The sequence below is a fragment of the Myotis brandtii genome, unplaced genomic scaffold (genome assembly GCF_000412655.1).
Source record: "Myotis brandtii unplaced genomic scaffold, ASM41265v1 scaffold77, whole genome shotgun sequence".
Taxonomy (NCBI): domain Eukaryota; kingdom Metazoa; phylum Chordata; class Mammalia; order Chiroptera; family Vespertilionidae; genus Myotis; species Myotis brandtii.
In genome coordinates this window covers 378,874-399,736 of record NW_005371082.1, presented here as the reverse complement: position 1 = coordinate 399,736, position 20,863 = coordinate 378,874, and the positions used below count along the sequence as shown (strand labels likewise).

The 20,863-nt window shown below is 33.6% G+C and overlaps 1 protein-coding gene across 13 annotated transcripts in view; it reads right to left on the bottom strand.

Moving 5' to 3' along the window:
- PDS5B (PDS5 cohesin associated factor B) overlaps positions 1-20,863 on the bottom strand; it is a 247,429-nt gene that overhangs the window by 79,997 nt on the left and 146,569 nt on the right. For 12 of the 13 annotated variants that reach the window (XM_014530742.1, XM_014530741.1, XM_005883135.2 and 9 more), the window contains 4 exons: positions 20,013-20,152; positions 18,525-18,640; positions 12,524-12,629; positions 9,720-9,880 (listed from right to left, as the gene is read on the bottom strand). In XM_014530742.1, coding sequence (XP_014386228.1) covers positions 9,720-9,880; positions 12,524-12,629; positions 18,525-18,640; positions 20,013-20,152 — 523 coding nt within the window. Of the gene's footprint in view, positions 1-8,970; positions 9,037-9,719; positions 9,881-12,523; positions 12,630-18,524; positions 18,641-20,012; positions 20,153-20,863 lie in introns of those variants that run through there. The other variant, XM_014530748.1, reaches the window with a different exon arrangement.

Here is a 20,863-nt window from a genome sequence, read left to right as displayed (position 1 = left end):
TCTCCTCCCTCCCTCCCTCCCTCCCGTTCTTTCTTTCTTCCTTCTTCCCTTTCCCTTTCCCCTTCACTTCCCTTCCCCCTTCCCTTTCCTTTCTGTCTTCTATCTCTCTCTCTCTCTCTCTCTCTCTCTCTCTCTCTCTCTCTCTCTCTCCATTCTTTTAAGTATGTCCTCTGGTGAAGATTAAAAAAAAAAAAAGATTCTCTTTTAGAGAGACCCAGATATACAGATGAAATGATATGACGAGTCTGGGGTTGGCTTTCAAATATAAAAGGAACAAAGGGAGTGAGTAGAATTGTAAATTCAACAAAAGTGGCTATAATTTATTAATATATAAAACTGATTGGTGGATACATGATATTCCAATATAATATTCTACCTACTTCAATAATAAAGTGTAGAAAACAATTAGAGTCTCACCAAACTGCTATCCTTTTGGTCTATGATTTGTGGCTTGTTTGTGAAATGAAAAATTATTAATGTCTGGTTAATTTGGTAACTAAACTCCCCAAATAAGACCTATCTTCCCATAAATCAGATTTTATAATATGAACACCCATGATCTCTTTTCATAGTAATCAAGAGAAAAATTACAGGTTACACACAAGTAAGAAGCAACTCTGGCTGGGATTTTTAAAGATAGTATAAAATAAGGAATTCATAAATTCATTAACAAAAATAAACAATCTTATCAAAAAATGGGCAGAGGACATGAATAGACACTTCTCCAAAGATGACATACAGATGGCCATCAGACATATGAAAAGATGCTCAACATCACTAATCATCAGGGAAATACAAATCAAAACCACAAGATACCACCTCACACCAATCAGAATGGCTATTATTAAAAAAGTCAACAAATAACAAGAGTTGGTGAGGATGTGGAGAAAACGGAACCTTTAGGCACTGTTGGTGGAACTGCAAATTGGTGCAGCTGCTATGGAAAACAGTATGGCGTTTCTTCAAAAAACTAAAAACAGATCTACCATATGACTCAGCAATTCTATTCTGGGTACTTATCCAAAGAAAACAAAAACACAAATTTCAAATAGACATATGCACCTGTATGTTCATTGCAGCATTATTTTTCCCTCCATTACTATTCAAGTCTTTAATCAAACATCTGTATTAATTAAGATATGGAAGCAACCTAGGTGTCCATCAACAGATAAAGATAAAATGGCGCGCGCATGTGCGCGCACGCGTTCACACACACGCACACACACACACACACACACACGCAAGAATATTACTCAGCAATAAAAAGGAACAAAATCCTGCCATTTGCAGTAACATAGATGGACCTAGAGGGTATTATGCTAAGAGAAATAAGACAAAGACAAATAACATGAATTCAGTTATATGTGGGATTAAAAAAAAATCAAAACAAATGAACAAAAAAAACCCAAAACAAAAATAGACTCAGAAACAAAGAACAAACTGATGGTTTTGGGGGGGGCAGTTGAGGAATGGGTGAAAAGGTGAATGGGAATATCATCAATAATAGTGTGATAAGCAGATATCCTATCTAATAAAAGAGTAATATGCAAATTAACCATCACTCCGATGGCCCATTGCCACAAGATGGCGGCGCCTAGTCTTCTCAGCCCTGCTGGAGTCCTCCAGTCTCGGGGGCAGCCGCTGAGAACAGGGCCTGCTTGGCTGTCGCCATAGCTACCTGGGAGTGGCCAAGTGAGCCCCACAGACCGCGCACAGCAGGGCCCACTTGGCCATCGCCCGCGGTGACCTGGGAGGGGCCAAGTGGGCCCCGCAGACAGCAGAGAACCATGGGGAGCGGGCCTAAGCCATCAGTAGGACATCCCCTGAGGGCTCCCGGATTGGAGAGGGTGCAGGCTGGGCTGAGGGACCCCCCCCTCCTAGCCCCCCCCTGCACAAATTTCGTGCACTGGGCCTCTAGTCTATATATATAAAAGCCTAAGCAACCAGTCGACTGGCCGGTAGCTATGACGCAAAATGACCACCAGCGGGCAGACACTCTGACCAGTAGCTATGACACGCACTGACCACCAGGGGCAGACACTGAATGCAGGAGCTGCTGAGCTGTGGTGACTTGGCAACTGCCGTTCTTGGGTGACGCACCCGGAACTAGAAAGGAGGAAGTCTGATTCTGGGGTGCGCCACTCGAGAACCACCCTCTTGCAATCCGGGACTCCTAGGTGGATGTCAGAGAGCCAGTTTCGGCCCGATCCCTGCAGGCCAGGCTGACGGAACCCTCCAGTGCACGAATCTGTGCACCGGGCCTCTAGTGTTCAATAAGAGTGGTGAGAGTGGGCATCCATGTCATATTCCTGATCTTAGAGGAAAAGCTTTCAGTTTTTTACCATTGAGTATGATATTAGCTGATAATTTATCAAAGGTGGTCTTTATTACATTGAGGTACTTTCCTTCTATTCCTATTTTATTGAGTGTTTTAATCATAAATGGATATTGTATCTTATCAAATGCTTTATCTGCATCTGTGGATAAGAGCATAGATTTTTATTCTTTCTTTTGTTAATGTGGTGTATTACATTGATTGATTTGCCTATGTTGAACCATCCTTGTGCCCCTGGAATGAACCCAACTTGATTGTGATGCATTATTTTTTAGATGTACTGTTGTATTCATTTTGTTAGTATTTTATTTAAGATTTTTACATCTGTACTTATCAGAGATATTGGTCTGTAGTTTTCTTTCTTTTTTTTTTGTTATCTTTGCCAGGTTTGGTATTAGGATTATATTGGCCTCATAGAATGTGCTAGGAAGTACTGCCTCATCTTCAATATTTTTTTGGAAGAGTTTGAGAAGGATAGGTTTTAAATCTACTTTGAATATCTGGTAGAATTCCCTAGTTAGGGATAATGTCGAGTCACTGTACTACTACTGTACACCTGAAACTAATATAACATTGTATACCAATTATACAAAAAAAAAGATAGCATGAGAAGTTGTAAGCTTATCCAATGTTTTCTTCACTCAATAAAACAGAAAACAGAAATAAACCAAAATAATAAACAAAGAAAAAGAAAAACAATTTCAAGAATTATGAAGTACTAGACAGTCTTAGAAGTTAGTGAAATATAAATGAAGCAACTACCTTCTGACTACTTTTTCTGTTAGTAAGTTTTCATGAAAAGGAATCCTTTATTCCCTCATTAAAATAATTTTCTCCTTTCAAATTCAAGTTTTTCTTCCTTGGGGATGATCACATACATGCAGAAAAATGCAAACAAAACCAAAAAATGCATTAAAAACAGTAGAGAAAAAACTCAGAATTCTACTACCCTGAATTTCTTTTAACATTTTGGTGAACATACTTCAAAAATTTCTCCGTATATACATACATACATACATATACTAAATGAGGATAACAATACTATTTGAAAACTTTTTCACCCAACAATGTTGTAGAGAACTCCTATATCACATATTACTAAGCACTATTCTTTCTAATAGTCACATAATTCTTTAGTGGATGGCTATACAACTGATGTAACCCATCTCCTACTGATGAGCATTTAGATGGTCTTATTCTTTATTTAAATCTTAACAATAAACAAACAAATAAACCTTAACAATAAAACCATGATATAACATCCCTGTGCTAGCTATTTACTTAACTCTGAGCTTTAAGCCTATCCTATAATCTGCTCTGAGATTGGGAGCTATAAACCTGCAAATTACATTCCCCAGAATCCCTCAAAAGCTGGCTTCCTACTGGTTCTTCTAATTAAAGACACAAGAGCTACTTCAGACATTCTGTGCAGTAGCTTTACTGCCACTTCCACTCCCCACCTCCTTCCTTGCAACAGTCAAGCCACCCCTACTGACAGATAGTTGATGTTGACAGGGCTCTTCCACCACTGGGCAGTCCTTACCACCACTTCTTCCTTGTTGTTTCTTCAAACATCTGTATTAATTATTTATGTTTAAAATACCTAGTATGGTTTCTATTTCTCTGACTGGACCCTGAACCATATAATCATTATGTAGACATTTTTTCTAATCATCTCTGGGATGAGTTCCTAAAAGTGAAACAGCCGTGTTAAAGACTACACACATTTTAAGTTGGTATATATTAACAAACCAGAAAAACTGCATCAATTTATACTCCAACCAAGAGAGCATCACTGGAATGCTAGCTAATACTGGTTATAGTAGTTTACAGTGTTTTTATTTGTTTTTCTCTCCATTACTATTAGCAGGCATATATGTCTTTTCTTGATTTGGGGGACTGGAAGGATTTCCTATTTGTGAATTCCCTTTGCTAGTATTCTATGGTGAGACTTGTTTGTTATTCCTTCAAGTCTTTATATAGTACAAATATTACCCTTTTCTATATCATAACAAGTGTTGTGCTGGAAAACTACTGTCGATGTTTTTAACTTATTCCATGAGATTTGCTTTTGTCTAAATAGTATTCTCCCTCACTAAAATAAGAAGGCAGAGACTTAACCTGTCCTGTTCATTTCAACATCCTCAGTGGCTTATACAGTAAAGGCTCTATATTTTTTCAACAAATGGATTTTTGAAAATCTAATCCATCAATAATTCCTTTATGACTTAGCATTAATGTTTCTCCCCCCACAAAAAAGGGGAAGGTACTAAAATGTTCTGGTTGCTAATATTTTTATTAATTCATTTTATATATTTAAATCTTAGATAAATAATTTATCTTTGATCATCTGGAATATATGTAAAATCAAGACAAGCAGTCTACATTAATTTTTCTTTTCAAAACAGTGTGCCAGTTACTTATTGGGTGATCTAACTTTTCCTGATGAATTTCCCTGTTAAGTATTATACTGCTCTACCCACTATTATAGGGATGCAAATTTCTTGTATACCTTATGTCCAGGTCTTCTCATTTTTTACTCTTACAACGATTGTTAGTGATATGTAAGGAAAGCTTGGATTTTTACATACTTACTTTGGCTATCTCGTTTTTAGTAGCTTTCCAGTTGATTCTCTTGGATTTCCAAAAAAATATGGTAACTTTGCTTTCTCCTTTCCAACACTTCAACTTATTTTCTTTTCTTATTTAATTATATTGGCTAGTGCATCCAAAACAATGTTAAATCATGGCAGTGATAGTGTATTTTCTCATTTGCTTCCTGACTTTACCTGGAATGCTTCTAGTGTTTTACTCTATGATGATGCCGCCTGCTTATTTTGTTATGAAGCATTTAAACCTATTGGGTTTAATTTTACATAGACTGATTTTTTTAATCTGAGCCTTTTCATCATCTATCAAAGTGATCTATTATATGCCTTTTCCTTTTTACTCACTTATATAATGAATTGTAACATGAATATTAATTAGGCTTACTAATATCAACACTCTTGTATTCCTAAAATAAACCACATTTGTCCATAGTATATTCTTGTTTTACTGTAGTAAACTCTCTTTTTGCTAGTATTTACTTACAATTTTAGGATCAAAATTTGTAAGATTTGTCTTAGTTTTCTTTTGGGGGGTATTTTGCATTCCTGCTAGTTATCTTGGCTTTAAAAGAAGTAATTTGAATGTTTTCTCCGCCCTCCCCACCCTGTCATGCTCTGAATAATTAAAAGTGAATTAGAATTCCTGGTTGCTTGTAAATTTGAAAAAAATTTAACACAAATTTTATTGTGCTTTTATTATAGAGGAATTTTACTAACTTCTTTTTATAATGATGTCCTATTATGTTTTTCTTCCCTCTTCTTAAGCCAATTTTAATTTATATCATCCTTTTAAAAAATTCAAGTTTCCAAATATCTAAAACATAGATATAGCCATATTTAAAACTTAGATACTGGGAGTAAAATGATGAGAAAAGACATATCAGAGATATGCAAACAAGAAGAAAACAAAAGTTGCATTTAGGGGCATAAGCAAAACTGAATGCAAAGGGGAAAAGAATACAACTTAGTAAACCTCACAATAATAAATAAATAAAAAAGGCAAAACGTTTTCTGAATCCTTGTATCCTAAAGGATATCCTTCATTTGTTCTTAAATACAAGTTGGCTAGTTAGGAAATTCTTTAGTTACATTTTTTTTTGTACATCAAAACTCAACAGCTGTTGAATCATTAACTTTGAAAATCTTATGTGCTTGAAAAGAAATGTCAGCCTCATTACTTTTTCATTATGTATGACCTTTTTTTCTTCCCTTGATGTTTGTGAAATCACTTCTGTAATCCCTAAAAGTTTCGTCAATTCTATCCAGATATTTTCCTAGAATATGAGCTTTTCTTCATCTCCAGATTCTTTTTTTTTTTCATTCATTTTAAACAAGTTTATTTTCTCTGTGTGAATATTTTGTACTTCCCATTATTCTGCTTTCTTCTCCATGGAAACCAATAGCTTTTCACTATCTCTTTAACTGCCTTTATTTCTTTGCCCACTATCTCCACATTCTATGCAATTTCCTCAAGGTCAAATCTATAGCTTCCTGGTTATATTTTCTATGTTGTTTACTCTACCCCTTGCTGCTTGTAATAAATTATATTCTGTAAGCAAATGTTTCTGCTCTTCTTTATCCTTAGTTCTACCACCTCCCTTTTTATATATTTTATATATATATATATTTTATATATTATCTTATATATTATCTTCCCCCTCTGACCCCCAGAAGTCATTTGCAGTTTAACTTTCTTGGCAATTTAGAACTGACTAAAATTTTATTTTTTTCCTAGAAAAACTAATTCTTCCAAAAAGTTCTTATCAGCTATTTTTGAATGTTAAAATATTTGTATAAGTTTCATGTTCAATTTATTTGTATTCTGTTAATTCATGCTTAAATAACAGAAATTCTCTCCAGCTCTGCCATTTAAATAAAAATGCAGATAGTGTCTCCCTGATGATTGAACATTGGACATTTCTCTTAAAAAATTATGAAGGAGGGAATTGGGACTAAAGGTAACAACTCCCTATCTCTGTGTAATTTCTCTCCAAGACTACTGAAACTCTTCCAGTGATAAGAACCAGCTAGCTCCACTTGGACTATGGCTATGTTATCAGGTGACTTCTAGTTTTGGCACATAATGCCTACTGTGGGGTGAGTTAGAATGAAACCCATAATTCATCTCATTTTTGTTTAGTGAGTCAGCACATACTTTTTTTCTGTTCCTGCAAAGTTGGTAATAAGTTTACTTCATGACTCTAATCTAAGCTTTACTCTTCCTTTTACGGAAAGAAAACAGTTCAGCCCAAAGAAAAATAGTATGACCACAAAGGCTCTCCTATTGTTCCACTACTAGCTGAAGCTAGATTCTACTTATTTCTTTCAGACTGTCCATACACCTCAATCTCCTCTCTAAACTAGCAAAGGACAGAACACATACTATACATGTCTTTATACACCTGATTGTAGGCTTACCTAGCACAATATCTCTTTGTTGTAACTTCTACTTATATTTTTCAGTTGGTTCTTTTAAATTATTTTAGTAAACTCAAGGGAAACTGATTTAATATTTCCTCAAAATCAACCCACCCAATTTAATAATTTAAAATATGCATACATATTTTATCTCCTGGAAGACATATATTATGAGTTACTTTATTAAGAACAGTGTATGGAAAAAACAGGTATACAGTATCAGTGAATTCTCCTCATGAGAGACATCTGAAATATACTCCACAAATAAACCAGATAACTAGAGGTATACCAATTCCACATTATAGCAGCATGTTTTAAAATACCCATACATGTTCTAAAATGTTCACCTTTCGACCTTGATTTTGTAGTTCTCCTACAATTTTTTAATGTAAAAGGTATTAGGAAAGAGGGTCTATATTGAACATAAAGACCACCAGTAGCCTGGCTGGTGTGGCTCAGTGGTTGAACGTCAACCTATGAACCAGGAGGTCACGGCTCGATTCCAGTCAGGGCATGCCAGGGTTGTGGGTTCGATCCCCAGTGTGGGGTGTGCAGGAGGCAGCCGATCATGATTCTCTCTCATCATTGATGTTTCCATCTCTCTCCTTCTCCCTTCCTCTCTGAAATCAATAAAAATATATTTAAACAATAACAACAAAACCCTCACCAGTAAATAAATCAAACTAAAATGTATTCAAAGCTCTGATTAAGAAAGGAAATGTGCCATAACAGACATGTTACCATAGGCATTACAGATAAACAGGCAGACATTCAAATCTTCTCTCTGCTACTTGCTAGCTAAATAACCTAGGCTAGAACCATTAGATTCCTCATTTGAAATTCCTCTACTTTAATGAAGTGTTACAAGGTCTAAATGAGGTAGTACAGTAAGTGGACATTCCATAAATGGTATAGAGTTATATATAGTTTATATAGTATGTGTGTGTGTGTATGTACGTGTGTGTGTACGTGTGTGTGTGTGTGTGTACACGTGCGTGCACATGTCTGCCTCACCACTTTGATCTCTGATCTGGATAGAAGAGTGACAGCACCATTCCAAGTGGAAATTCATGTTCCAAGCTCCGTTAACAATTACAAAGTCAGCTCTAAACCATAAAAATTCTTACTCTTGCCAAGGAGAATACTGTTACAACATTCTGGTATGTTTCAATGATCATTTACTTAATGCCTTTGTCTTATTTACCAATAGTTTCTAAAATTAAGTTCACATAAACAGAAAGAAAAAAAAATTTACCTGAGACAGTCCAGTCTCTTGCTGAAGAAAAGGGCCTATACAATTATTCAACATGAAGTATGCTACCCCAACCACAATAATTAGACAGTGACTAAGCCAGAAGTAATGAGGTAGAGGTAAAACCAACCATCAATGACTATGACGATATTAGGACCAACTATCAGATATGATATACTCTTGAGGAACAGTGAGGAAAGATGCATATGAAGTAGGCAGGTATCCATATAAAGTAAGCAGAGGTCCATAAAGAATACAGACTTATTCTTTTGAGCTATTATAGAACCACTATTAGAGATCCATAGAGTAACAGTGCAATTTACAATTCTTAGAAATACGGACGGACACACACACACACACATACTGCTGTTAATGATTATTCCATGCTTCCCTGCTTCCCTATGTCAAATACAGCACTGCTTCTGAAAAATTTCGATCCAATACTTTAAATCATAAAGGAAAGTGGAGACTGCAATGGAAAATCCTACTGAAATTACTTTGGAATTTCCCACCGGACCTCAAATTCAAATAATATGTTTATTCTATGCCACACTATAACAAGGGACTACTTTACCATAAAATTGTTGTCAATAAAATCTTTAAGCAAAATTAATGTTTCAGAAAGAAATTACAGGTTCAGCCACATTTTCATGAATCTTCTAAAATAACAATATGCCCCTAGCCGGTTTGGCTCAGTGGATACAGTGTCAGCCTGCAGACTGAAGGGTTCTGGGTTCAATTCTAATCAAGGGCACGTACCTCGGTTGCAGGCTCCGGACCATGGTCAGGGGCATGAGGGAGGCATCCAATCAATGTGTCTCTCTCACATCAGTGTTTTTCTCAGTCTCTCCCCCTCCCTTCCACTCTCTCTAAAAATCAATGGAAAAAATATCCTCGGGTGAGGATTAAAAATAAAGAAATAAAAAAAAAAAAATACCAATGGGTTCCCCCAGAAAATGAGAATCTAAACCAAACAGCATAAACTTAAAAAAAATATAGAAATTAATTCCTTAAAGCATAAAATATTTCAAATATTACATAATCCAAGGAACAGTAAATTATTTTTCTATATTCCAGAATATTTAGCAGAATAAATTCAACTCACGATCTAATATGTGGGAAATCCTCTTCAATTTTGCTGCCTGTGTTTTTGAAAATTTGGAGTGCAGCTTCTGCTACTTTTTCATCATCCATTTTCAGACAAGCCAGGAGAGATTCAAATGTTTCAGCAGAATGAAACGAGATGGGATGTGTAAATGAGAGTACCTAAACAACGAGTCATAAAAATGATCTGTAAACACTTTCATCTCCACAATATAAATCCAAAATATTACATATTAAAAATACAGATCAAATACAAGACTAATTCCACTAACAAGTAAATGAGGGCACTATAAACAAAATTTGAAACATGCTCAAATATATAACAGAAATGTTCCTGTGTAAGAAAATTGTATGATCTAAAAAACGCATTTCTTTCCAAATTAAATTATATGCTAATATAATTCTACTTAAAATAATGAGTTTCAGTTAATGTTTATTTAATTTAATTTGATTTCTTAAGGGGAATAAAGGTAGAAGGGGACAAAAAAAATTTAACAAAATATCTCTATTTCTCTAAATAAAAGTTATTAAGAGACTAGCTAGGAACATTTTTGAGAAATAAAGTAACCCAGGGAAGTAAAACACCGGGTAATAAAAGGTTACAATAATCAGTCAACATGGTAGTAACATTAGAAGAAATAGAAAAAGGAAAGCAATAAATAGACCCTAGCATATGTAAGAATTTAGATTATATAGAATGTAATACATTATAGAAAAGGCAACAAAACATAAATGAGAAAGGATGGGATTTTTTTAATAAATAGTCCTGGTAATACTGGGAGAAAATCAAATTAGACCATCCTCCAAAATATACAGCTTCAAAATAAATTTCAGATAGGTTACATTTCAGATTTAAAAACAAAAACAAATAAAATTCTCTTAAAATCATGGGATTTTTTAAGCTTAATTGGAATCAAATGTGGACTATAAAAACAAACAAGTAGTAGAAAAATATATTATACCTAATGCCAAATTTTAAGATTCAGAAACAAACAAAATAAACAACATTATTTGGAGACATATACATAGATAGGGATAGTAAAACTATATAAAAAAGAGAATAATAAACCCAAAATTGAGGACAATTATACCTAGGAAATGTGAGTGAGGGGAAAAAACACTCACAGAATTCCAATAGTATTGTTGATACTCTGTTTACTTTTCACTGGTATTCATTTTACTAATATACTTTATAACTTACTTTATACTGAAATAGAATATATTAAACAGAATATATGTATATTCTATAGACATCAAAAATGTCCTATAAAACAACACAAGAAATAAAAAAGCTCATTTAAATGAGCTAAAAGAAAAAAAAAAAGCCAAAAATCAAAAGATTATGAAATGTCAGTAGAAAATGAACAGAGGATAAAAATAATGAATTCACAATAGGGAAAAACACTAATGATTAACATATAAAAGGCGTACCTCACTAGTAATAACTATGCAAATTAAGGTTATTTTTTCTTATCAGATTAGGAAATTTCTTAAAAATTTATACTATTCCATGTCTGTGAAGACAGGAGATATGCACCTTTATACACTGCTAATGTGTATGAAGAAATTGGGCATGATTTCTCTGTAAAGAAATTTGACTACCTATCTACCTACCTACCTATCAAACTAGGAATTTTGAAAATGGTCATTCTCTTTGAACTAGTAATGCCCTTCTAGCATTAAAAACAATCAAACAAAAAAACCACATAAGAGATGTTAGATGTATTTATCTTAGTAGTGATAATAGGAATAAAATGAAAAATATCTAAATATCTAGCAATAGGGAAATAGTTGGAAGCACTATTACACTCGAAAAGTGGACCAATCACCATTTCAAAAAATGTTTACTGTTTTTACTATGAAGCAGACGCTGCACTAAAAAATTTAGATACATGATTTAATTTAGTCCTCTGTAAGATAAGTACTATTATTATCATCACGCATTACAGATGAGGAAGCGGAGGCAAATTTTAACTTCCCCAAAGTGTCAATCTACTAAATGAGAGCCAAAAATCAGATGTTTTTTGACGCTCTTTAAAAACAGTCTTGCCCTAGCAGGTTTGGCTCAGTGGACAGAGTGTCAGCCTGTGGACTGATTCATTCCTATCAAGGGCATATGCGGGGTTACTGGCTGGATCCCCAGTAGGGGGCTGGCAGGAGGCAGCCAATCAATGACTCCCTTTCATCATTGATGTTTCTCTCTCCCTCTTCCTTCCTCTCTGAAATCAATAAAAATATATTAAAAAACAAAACAAAACAAAAAGTCTTAAAAAAACACTAAAAAATTGCTTCCAATTTAATAATAGAAAACCAAAATATAAAATTGTATATTCAGTCGATCTCAACTATATAAAAATGTGCATTTTCAAAGATTAAAAGGAATAAAAGAAACTTTGATAGGCTTATGAATGTTTTTGTTCTTTATAATTTTATATTTTCTAAGTTGTCAACAACCAATATTTCTGTAATGAGTATATTTTTGTAATGAGTAGTACATTCACTAACAAAATAAAAGATAAAATGGAGATTTAGGAAAAATTTGTCTCCTTCTGGGATAAAGATAAGTAGCTGCTTTGCTCACTAATGAAACCTTTAAATTATAGTCCACCATTTTAATTCTAAGCTACCATATACAATTGAAAACGAAAAATATGTAGCTTATATATTAGAATACACAATTTCTAAATTACCTAAAGTGATTGATAAAATTTTACTTTAGGTTCTATAAACGTAAGAAGCAAATCTCAAGAATAAAAAATATGATATGTTTAACAGTTAAGTAATTTAGACACCTAAGCAATTTACCTTAAGCAGTTCAAGACCTGCCCTGATGGCTTGATCTGTTGGAACACCCTCATCTTCATCATCTGCTGTCCCATCTATCGATTTGTTCACTTGCTTAATAAGAGCACTAAAGTATGACCAAAATAAATAAGCAAATAAATAGTTATTATTAACTGTACTTTATTAGCAATGTCTAAAGAAAATAATCCTAAATATTTCTAAATAGCCTACATCCCAACCATATACAAATTTGGTTTCCCAGACATTACTGCAAAACAAAAACTATAATATTTTGAGATGCTTGTTTTCAAACAGTATTTGCTTTTGTCCATTCTAATGAGATAACCATATTATTTGATTTGCTATATATTAAGGCTATCTATATTCTTATTCTTATATTTTCCATGGAAGGCCTATGCCCAAACACATGAATGATAACTCTCTTCTAATTATCTAAAATTCACTATTGCTCCAGTAAATAGAATAATATATACTGAGATAATGTACAAATGACAACATTAAACACTTCCAAACCATTTACCAAATATTATTGTGTGTCAAATACTGCTGTAAGAGACAGACATACACAAACCTGCTATTGAAAGGTGTAAAATACATAGGTAACAGATATATAATAAAGCCTCACTAGAACATTAGAATAGATCAAAAAGGAAAGTTTAAAATTTTCTTCTAAAAACAAGCTTAAGTTATTTTTAAAATAATCATTTCATAAATGCATATCAATTATGTAAAATAATTAGTCACCCTGATAGGTATTAACACAAATAAACATCAGATTAGAGATATAATATGTATCAAAATACAAAAAAGTTCAATTATTCAATGTTCGCTAATATGTTTACTAGATCATGGTTTCTACAAAAATATTAGGTACTGAAAATTTAAGGACAAGCTAGAAGTGAAATTTATCTGTGTCTCTTACAGCATCCTTTTAAATTTATCATCCCCTTAAAACTTGGTATCTTTGAGGATGTTTTCTCTCCTTTTCTAACCATTTTCTCTGATCAGTCAATTGTCAGATCTCCAACTATTCCTAATAAAAATCTTCAGCCTGAATCCTCTTCCCATATTTTCAGTAGCCCCAAGGATTTTTACCTAGATGTACCACAGGAATGAAAAATATCACAGATCCAAAATTAAATTTGTTATTTTCTTCCATGACTACGAGCATGCTCTCAGTCTAGTGAGGGAAGGCCAAAAATAAAAAAATACATAAAATGATAATCAAGAAACAATAAAGACTAGAAAAAAGGCCAAGACCAGAAGTGAAGTTGTTTCACCAAAAGGCATTTCTGAAGAGGTACAATTGAGCTAACCCAAAGAACAAGAGCCAGACATATAAAAAAATCTGTGAGTAAAACCATAGGTCTGGAAAACAAGAGAATCAACTAAAAAATTGAAAAACTACTAAAAGTCAGTGAGATGACACCAACAAAACATTCACTAATCAACAGTGTTTTCTATATTAGTCAGAGTCACCTAAAAAGATATAGAAAAAAATCTATTCACAAATGGCAAGTCAAATATATAAAATGAGTAGGAATAAAATGTTTTAAATGCATAGGGTCTGTATATAAACTCTAAAATTATATAAAGATAGCATACAGATTCAAATACAGAAACTTAATTAGTTTCTGAAGGCTGTTCCAGAAGTGATTTGTTCTAAATTCAATTAATTCCCCCAGATTAGAAATAATGTAAATTGAATTAATCCTTTCCAGACACCCCCCACCCCACACACACACAGATTCTTTAGTTTTAACCTTTCTTATTGACAATACATGTCTAATGTACTGTTTAATCTATAAGGAAACACTTATTTTCTTAAATTTATCAAACCATCCCCTACTAGTCTTAAAGAAATCACTTTCATACTCGTTCCAGGGTGTTTTTCAGGTCAGCATACAGCATCTTTGCTTGTTCATATGTCACTGCCTCTGAAATGCTGTCACTGGCTAACTGCTTTTTGTTTATCCAAAACAACAATAGTTTTTCTACCTCTTCAATAGTCTGTGATCATTGCTTCTTTCACTCCTTTAGCAACATTAGCGCTCTTGATGGCCACTTTATGTTTTAAAATTGTGCTAATAGTTGATTTCCCCAAAACAAAAATATTCTCTCCTTTGTTGTCTGAGAGATGCTTTTTGTCATGCTGAGGTATCAGCTTGAAAGGGTTGTCAGGTTGAAAACTGAAGTTTAGTTAGACAACAAAGACATTTTTTCAGTGAACTTGGTGAAGAACAGAATTGTTGGAGAAGGGAGACATTCCAGAAAGAAGTTTGACTGTAAATGAAAGCAAGTATTACAAGTGACATTTTTCACTAAATCCATAAATATCTCAGGGGAACATAACCTGACGTGGGATAAGATTCAATAAACCCATTTTATGGCTCATCTGAAAAAATTATTATTTGGTAATAGCCAATAAATTTTAAGGTGGAGGAATGAAAGAACTGTGTCAATGAGATAAAAATGCATCATAAAAGCCTCAAAACACAAAGACACCAAAGTGAAATGTATAAGAGTCCAAATCATATAGCAATTTATGCTATAATAAGGAAACATTTAAAATCAAATGGGGAAAAATACATTTTTTTTAATAAATGGAGTTGATATAAGTAGTTATATGCTTAAAAGAATGAGTCTCTACTTCCACCCTATATTAAAATAAATTATAGAGAAATTAAAGATTTATTGTCAAAAATGTAACCAGTTAATATAATACCAAAGGCAGAAAGAAATATAAAGACAAATGATAGATTTAATTATATAATTTAATGTTTATTAATGTCAAACAAATTTTAACGTTAACTGAATTGAGTTAATAGCCTTATTTTAAAAAGCATTCTTATAATTAATAAGAAAAAAAGACAATTCTTCCAAGCTCCTCATAGAAAAATAAAAAGTGCAAATGTGAAGCAGAGATGTACAACTTTATTAGTAATATATTTTATTATAAAAGAGCACCTATATACTTATAAAATGGCAGACTGAAAGGTTAATAGCCACCATTTGGAAGAATTAGGTGAACTGGACACTCACTGAGTATTGGTGGGGACTAAAGTTGGAAGTTTTTTGGAAGCCTATTTATAATGGGGTGGTTAACCAAGAGGGCTCTGGCGCCAGACTTCCTGGATTTAAATGCCATTCACCACTTCCAAGCAATGGGAAAGTTATTCAACATCTGTTTAACTCACTGTTCCTTATCTGTAAAATGAGAATAATAATATTTCTTGTCTTATAAGTTAAGAAGTAAATGAGGTAAAACATTTAGAATGATCCCAGGCACATTATAAGCACTCACTGCTACTACCTGTTATTCTTATTTATGTTTTAACTATGGCCTACTGATTGCTAAAGCTAAAGACGTATTTTTGGCTCTCTCACTATTTGTGGTATACATTATTTCTGAAAACTTTCTCCATCTTAATTTTCAACATATTGCAATGCCCCAGCAATTTTCAACAGGTGTGCCATAATACTTTTTTAAACATGCAATACCTAACTAATTAATCAGGGGCACTCTTTTTCCCTTAAACCAGTGGTTCTCAACCTTCCTAATGCTGCGACCCTTTAATACAGTTCCTCATGTTGTGGTGACCCCCAACCATAAAATTATTTTCGTTGCTACTTCATAACTGTAATTTTGCTACTGTTATGAATCATAATGTAAATATCTGATATGCAGGATGTATTTTCATTGTTACAAATTGAACATAATTAAAGCATAGTGATTAATCACAAAAACAATATGTAATTATCTATGTGTTTTCCGATGGTCTTAGGCGACCCCTGTGAAAAGGTTGTTCGACCCCCAAAGGGGTCGCGACCCACAGGTTGAGAACAGCTGCCTTAGACTGTCAAATAAAAAAAATGGCAATAGCCAACATAATAGCCCTCCCATGTGAATGAATCAAAATTATACCTATTTTTTTTTGAGTGTTAGATCAGCAAAAACTATATTTTTTTGGTGTGCTACAGAATTTTAGTAATTAGTTTGTGTGCCATGGGATGAAAGGGTTGAAAGTTGTTGCAATAACCTAATTTTCTTACATTTCTCTAATTTTTCTACTGTTTTAAAACCACAAGATTCAGTCCATGATCTTTGGATCCTTTTCTTTATACAAAATCCCTTGCTCAGAGAAGTAATCCAGTCAGTTTCACATTAAACTCAATTTACCTTGTTTTTTTTTTTGCAAAAATTGTTTGCCATGTCCAAATAAGAAGCACAACCTTCCTTACACCTCCTTGAAAACCAGCTCCCTTTTCATTTTTTTTTTTAAAGACATTACTATTCTCTTCATCATTTGGACCTGAATCCTATTACCTCTGACTCTTCCTCATCTTTATTGATGACCCATTTTTTAGGTTGTTCTTTTCAAATCTTTCTCAAATATGATTCTTCCTTTCCATCCCACTAACACCATCTACAGACAAGTGCAACAATGCTTTAGCAGTCTATCTCTTCTCCCATCCTCCTATCTATCAACAATCCATGGTTCTCAACAGAACAAAGAGAAAAGTAAGAGCTTTAAAGGTAGATTTTAAGTGCTTTCCACAGTCTTATCCCAGTCATTTTAAGGATCATCTCAAAGCACTTTAATACTTCTCTAAACTGTAGTTTACATAGATGGTAATCATTTTCTAAATAGCCTTGTTTTTCCTAATCCAGTTAGCTTGGCTTATATTAATCTCAATGCTTAGGATATTCCATTTCCCATCTCTGTAGAAAAAAAATCTTAACCATTCTTCCTCTTTGGTCAAATACTACCCCCTTAGAGAAATCCACTTTTAATCATCTGACATTATTTGCACTAATTTTATGGATCTAAAATATAATCTCCTGATTAAAATCCTTTATTAGATTACTAGACAGAAGGCTGATGAAAAGCAGATAGTATGTTTTACCAATACCTAACTGGAATTGCTTTGAATACAGAAGGCACAAAATTATTTAACTAATGCAATTCAGTCTCATTCAGATTGTTTTTCACACTAATGAAGAAGGTTCTAGTGTTTTGTTTTCTTTTTCAAACCACAGAACCCCTTCTTCAAATGAAAATTGATACAATAGGAGTTCAAAGTAACTAATGGATATCTAAAGTAGGACCTCCCTATTTTGTGGGGGGCAGGAGGGAGCATGGGCCAAGTTGCACCCTGACCCCTCCACCCCCAAAAATAAGTCCCCAAAGGGGCTTCACTGGGTATAGGTTGTACCATTAGTATTATTTCTTTTAGATTCTAATATAGTTCTGAAAGATATTACTGATGACTAATAAAGCAGTATGCTATACATACATTATAATTAGCTTATTTTTTAACTAGTTGAAACATTTTAGGAAAAGTTTTTTAAAAAAGTTCGTATCATATTTTACAAAAGGAAATTAAAGACATAAAAATAAAAAGAAGTATTTTCCAAGATCAAAGTGATATCAAAGCTGAAACTTTACAAGAGGGTTGGTTTAAAATTAATATCTCCAGTTCTCAAATATCTGTGAAAATGTATGTTTCTTTATAATATATGCTCACCTAGTTTTCTTTTCCTGAGGGTATACTTGTTTGTATTACCTAATCTATGCAAGCTAACAAAATATAGGAATTCCTAATACACTGATAACAGATAAAAACTAGGCTTGGATTAATAATTCATCACACAAATTAAAGCAATTTATTTGTATTACCTAATCTACGCAAGCTAATAAAAAATAGGAATTCCTGGTACACTAGTAACAGATAAAAACTAGGCTTGGATTGGTAATTTCTCACACAAATTAAAGCAATATTTAAAATTAAAATAAAAACTAAATATGCACAAATGATCATGTATACACATATATGGATATATATACACACAGGTATATACAGATGACTATAAAGCCATTATGTATATACATACCTCTATACAGATGAGTGTCTTGGTACAGCAGGTACTCATCAGCGACTTACTAAAGCATGAATGAATGTACAGAAATAAAAATTTAATATTTTTATATACAAATACCTGATAGATTCAGTATCTATGTGCACAGGTGCTATCCTCTCCAAAAGAAACTTGATCATTTCCAGAAAAGGATTTGTAGGTTGTTTGGGGTTGCCCAACTTCTTAGTTATTTCACGCTGTAACGTAGATTTGTTAAAAATATTACAAACGTATGTTTAAATGATTACATTTAAATGTTAAGAACCTACCATAATAAAACCATGTATTACTGGTACTAAAAAAATTGAATCAAAAGAAACTGAACAAGTCCAATAAAAGACTAAATTAAGAATTTAGCATATAAGAAAGGTAGCATATCAAGTAGGAAAACAGACATTAAGAATAAAAACAGAGTTAAACCCTTATCTCATACCTTATAGCAAAAATATTCTAATAGGATGAAAACAAATACAAAAAAATAAAACCAAGTGTCAGTAGACATACAAACTTTAGCAAAAACAATTATCAGGGGAGCTTGTGGAGCTACAGATTCCTGAGCCTTGTTGTGGAGATTCCCATTTAGTCAATCTGGGATAGAGCCAAGAATTATCTTTATAATAGCCTCTTGAAAAAAAACATGGGCAACAGATTTAAAAAAAATGTCATAAAATATTTTCATTAACTTGTAACAGAATGAGATTTCACAAGCAGGCTCGAAAGGAAGAATCCTTGAGAAGACTGCTGATAGACTCAGCTAAATAAAAAAATTATGGCTATACTATATACATTAAAAAATACAAAATAACACAGAATATAAACTGTAATTGAAAAATAAAACTTAAATTAAAAAATAAAGCTAAAGTATGTAAGGGACGACATAAAATGAAAGGACAAACTACAACTGACAGAAAATTATTTGTGGCTCAATTAACACAAAATGCCATGAATAACAAACCAATAAAATAAAGACAAATATTCTAGCTAAATAGGCAAAGATTAAAAACACAAAAGAAAACTGTATAAAAGAATTATAAATGGCTAATACACAGGAGAAAAAAGTCAGATGACTAGCAGCCAAGAATTACAAATCCTATCAAAATAACTATGTTTTTAAGTTTTGCTTATTTCTAACAACCAAACTGACCAATACAGAATTTATCCTAAGGAAATAATGAAGACTACGTAAAACTATTTAGCCATAAAGATCTGAATTAAATTGTTCTTTAATCAAAAACTGGGAGAAAAGTCTACATATGTAACACAGAGGACTGTTCAATAAATTACAGTAAATATATTCAATGGTATGCTCTATTGCTATTAAATATCTTACTGTAAAAGACTAAGTAATGAAAATAAGTAAAATGAACAAAGCATTTATTTCAGAAGGCTATACACCATACTATAAACAGCAACTGTCTCTATAAAAAACATTATCGTTTATTTATATTGTTGTATTTGTGACATTTTCTGAATTTTACATGAAAAATATAAATTTTATAAAAGGGGACCCCCCCAAAAAAAGTTTGGGGGTTCCTTCAAACATTAGCTCTTTTAAATTTTTCTTCTTACCACACAACCTTCAGCCTGTTTGCAGGAACATGTTGGACTAACAAGTACTTCTAACTGTTTTCTTATTTTCTCATCATCTTCCAACACCTGTGTGAATTTCTTCATGAAATCCTGAGCCTTACCAGGATCTGGCAAATTTCCTAAAATTCAATTAAAATAGAATTTAGAAATTTCTCAAAATTTTGGCTCAAAATGAAATTAGCTTCAGATAGATTCACATCTGAGCAAGTAACACCAAAGCACAGATTCACTTTTAATAGTCAGCTTATGTAATAAATTGAATTGATTCTGATTAATAATCCTAACTTGCATCTATACTGGGAAAGACTGAACTGGCTATCTACACTAATAAAAGAGAAACATGGTAATTAGCGTATGACCGCTACCCTTCCCATTGGCTAATCAGGGCGATATGCAAATTAATTGCCAGCCAAGATGGCAGTAACCGCCAACAAAGATGGCGGTTAATTTGCATACTCACAATGATGGGAGGCGAAAGGGGAAGGACTTAAGAATGGTGATCGGCAACCTAGGCGGCAGGCAAGAGCTGCGGGGTGGGCAAAGGTCGCCTTTCCCCACCCCCCAGCAGGTGATCGCCATTAGAAAGCCGGGGTTGCCGGCTGGCCTGCAGCTGGTGATCGCCATGGCGATGGGAGGAAGAGAGAGCCGGGGTGCAGGACCACAGGGGCCAGAGATGCCAACTAGCCTGCAGTCCCCTGATCTGCGATCTTGAAGGGAGAGGTGGGGCCGCAGGCACGGCTGCACCCGGGGGACCAGGTGCAGCCGTGCCTGTGGCCCGGATATGCGATCATGAAGGGAGAGGCGGGTGAGCAGGTGCGCCAGCCTCCCGG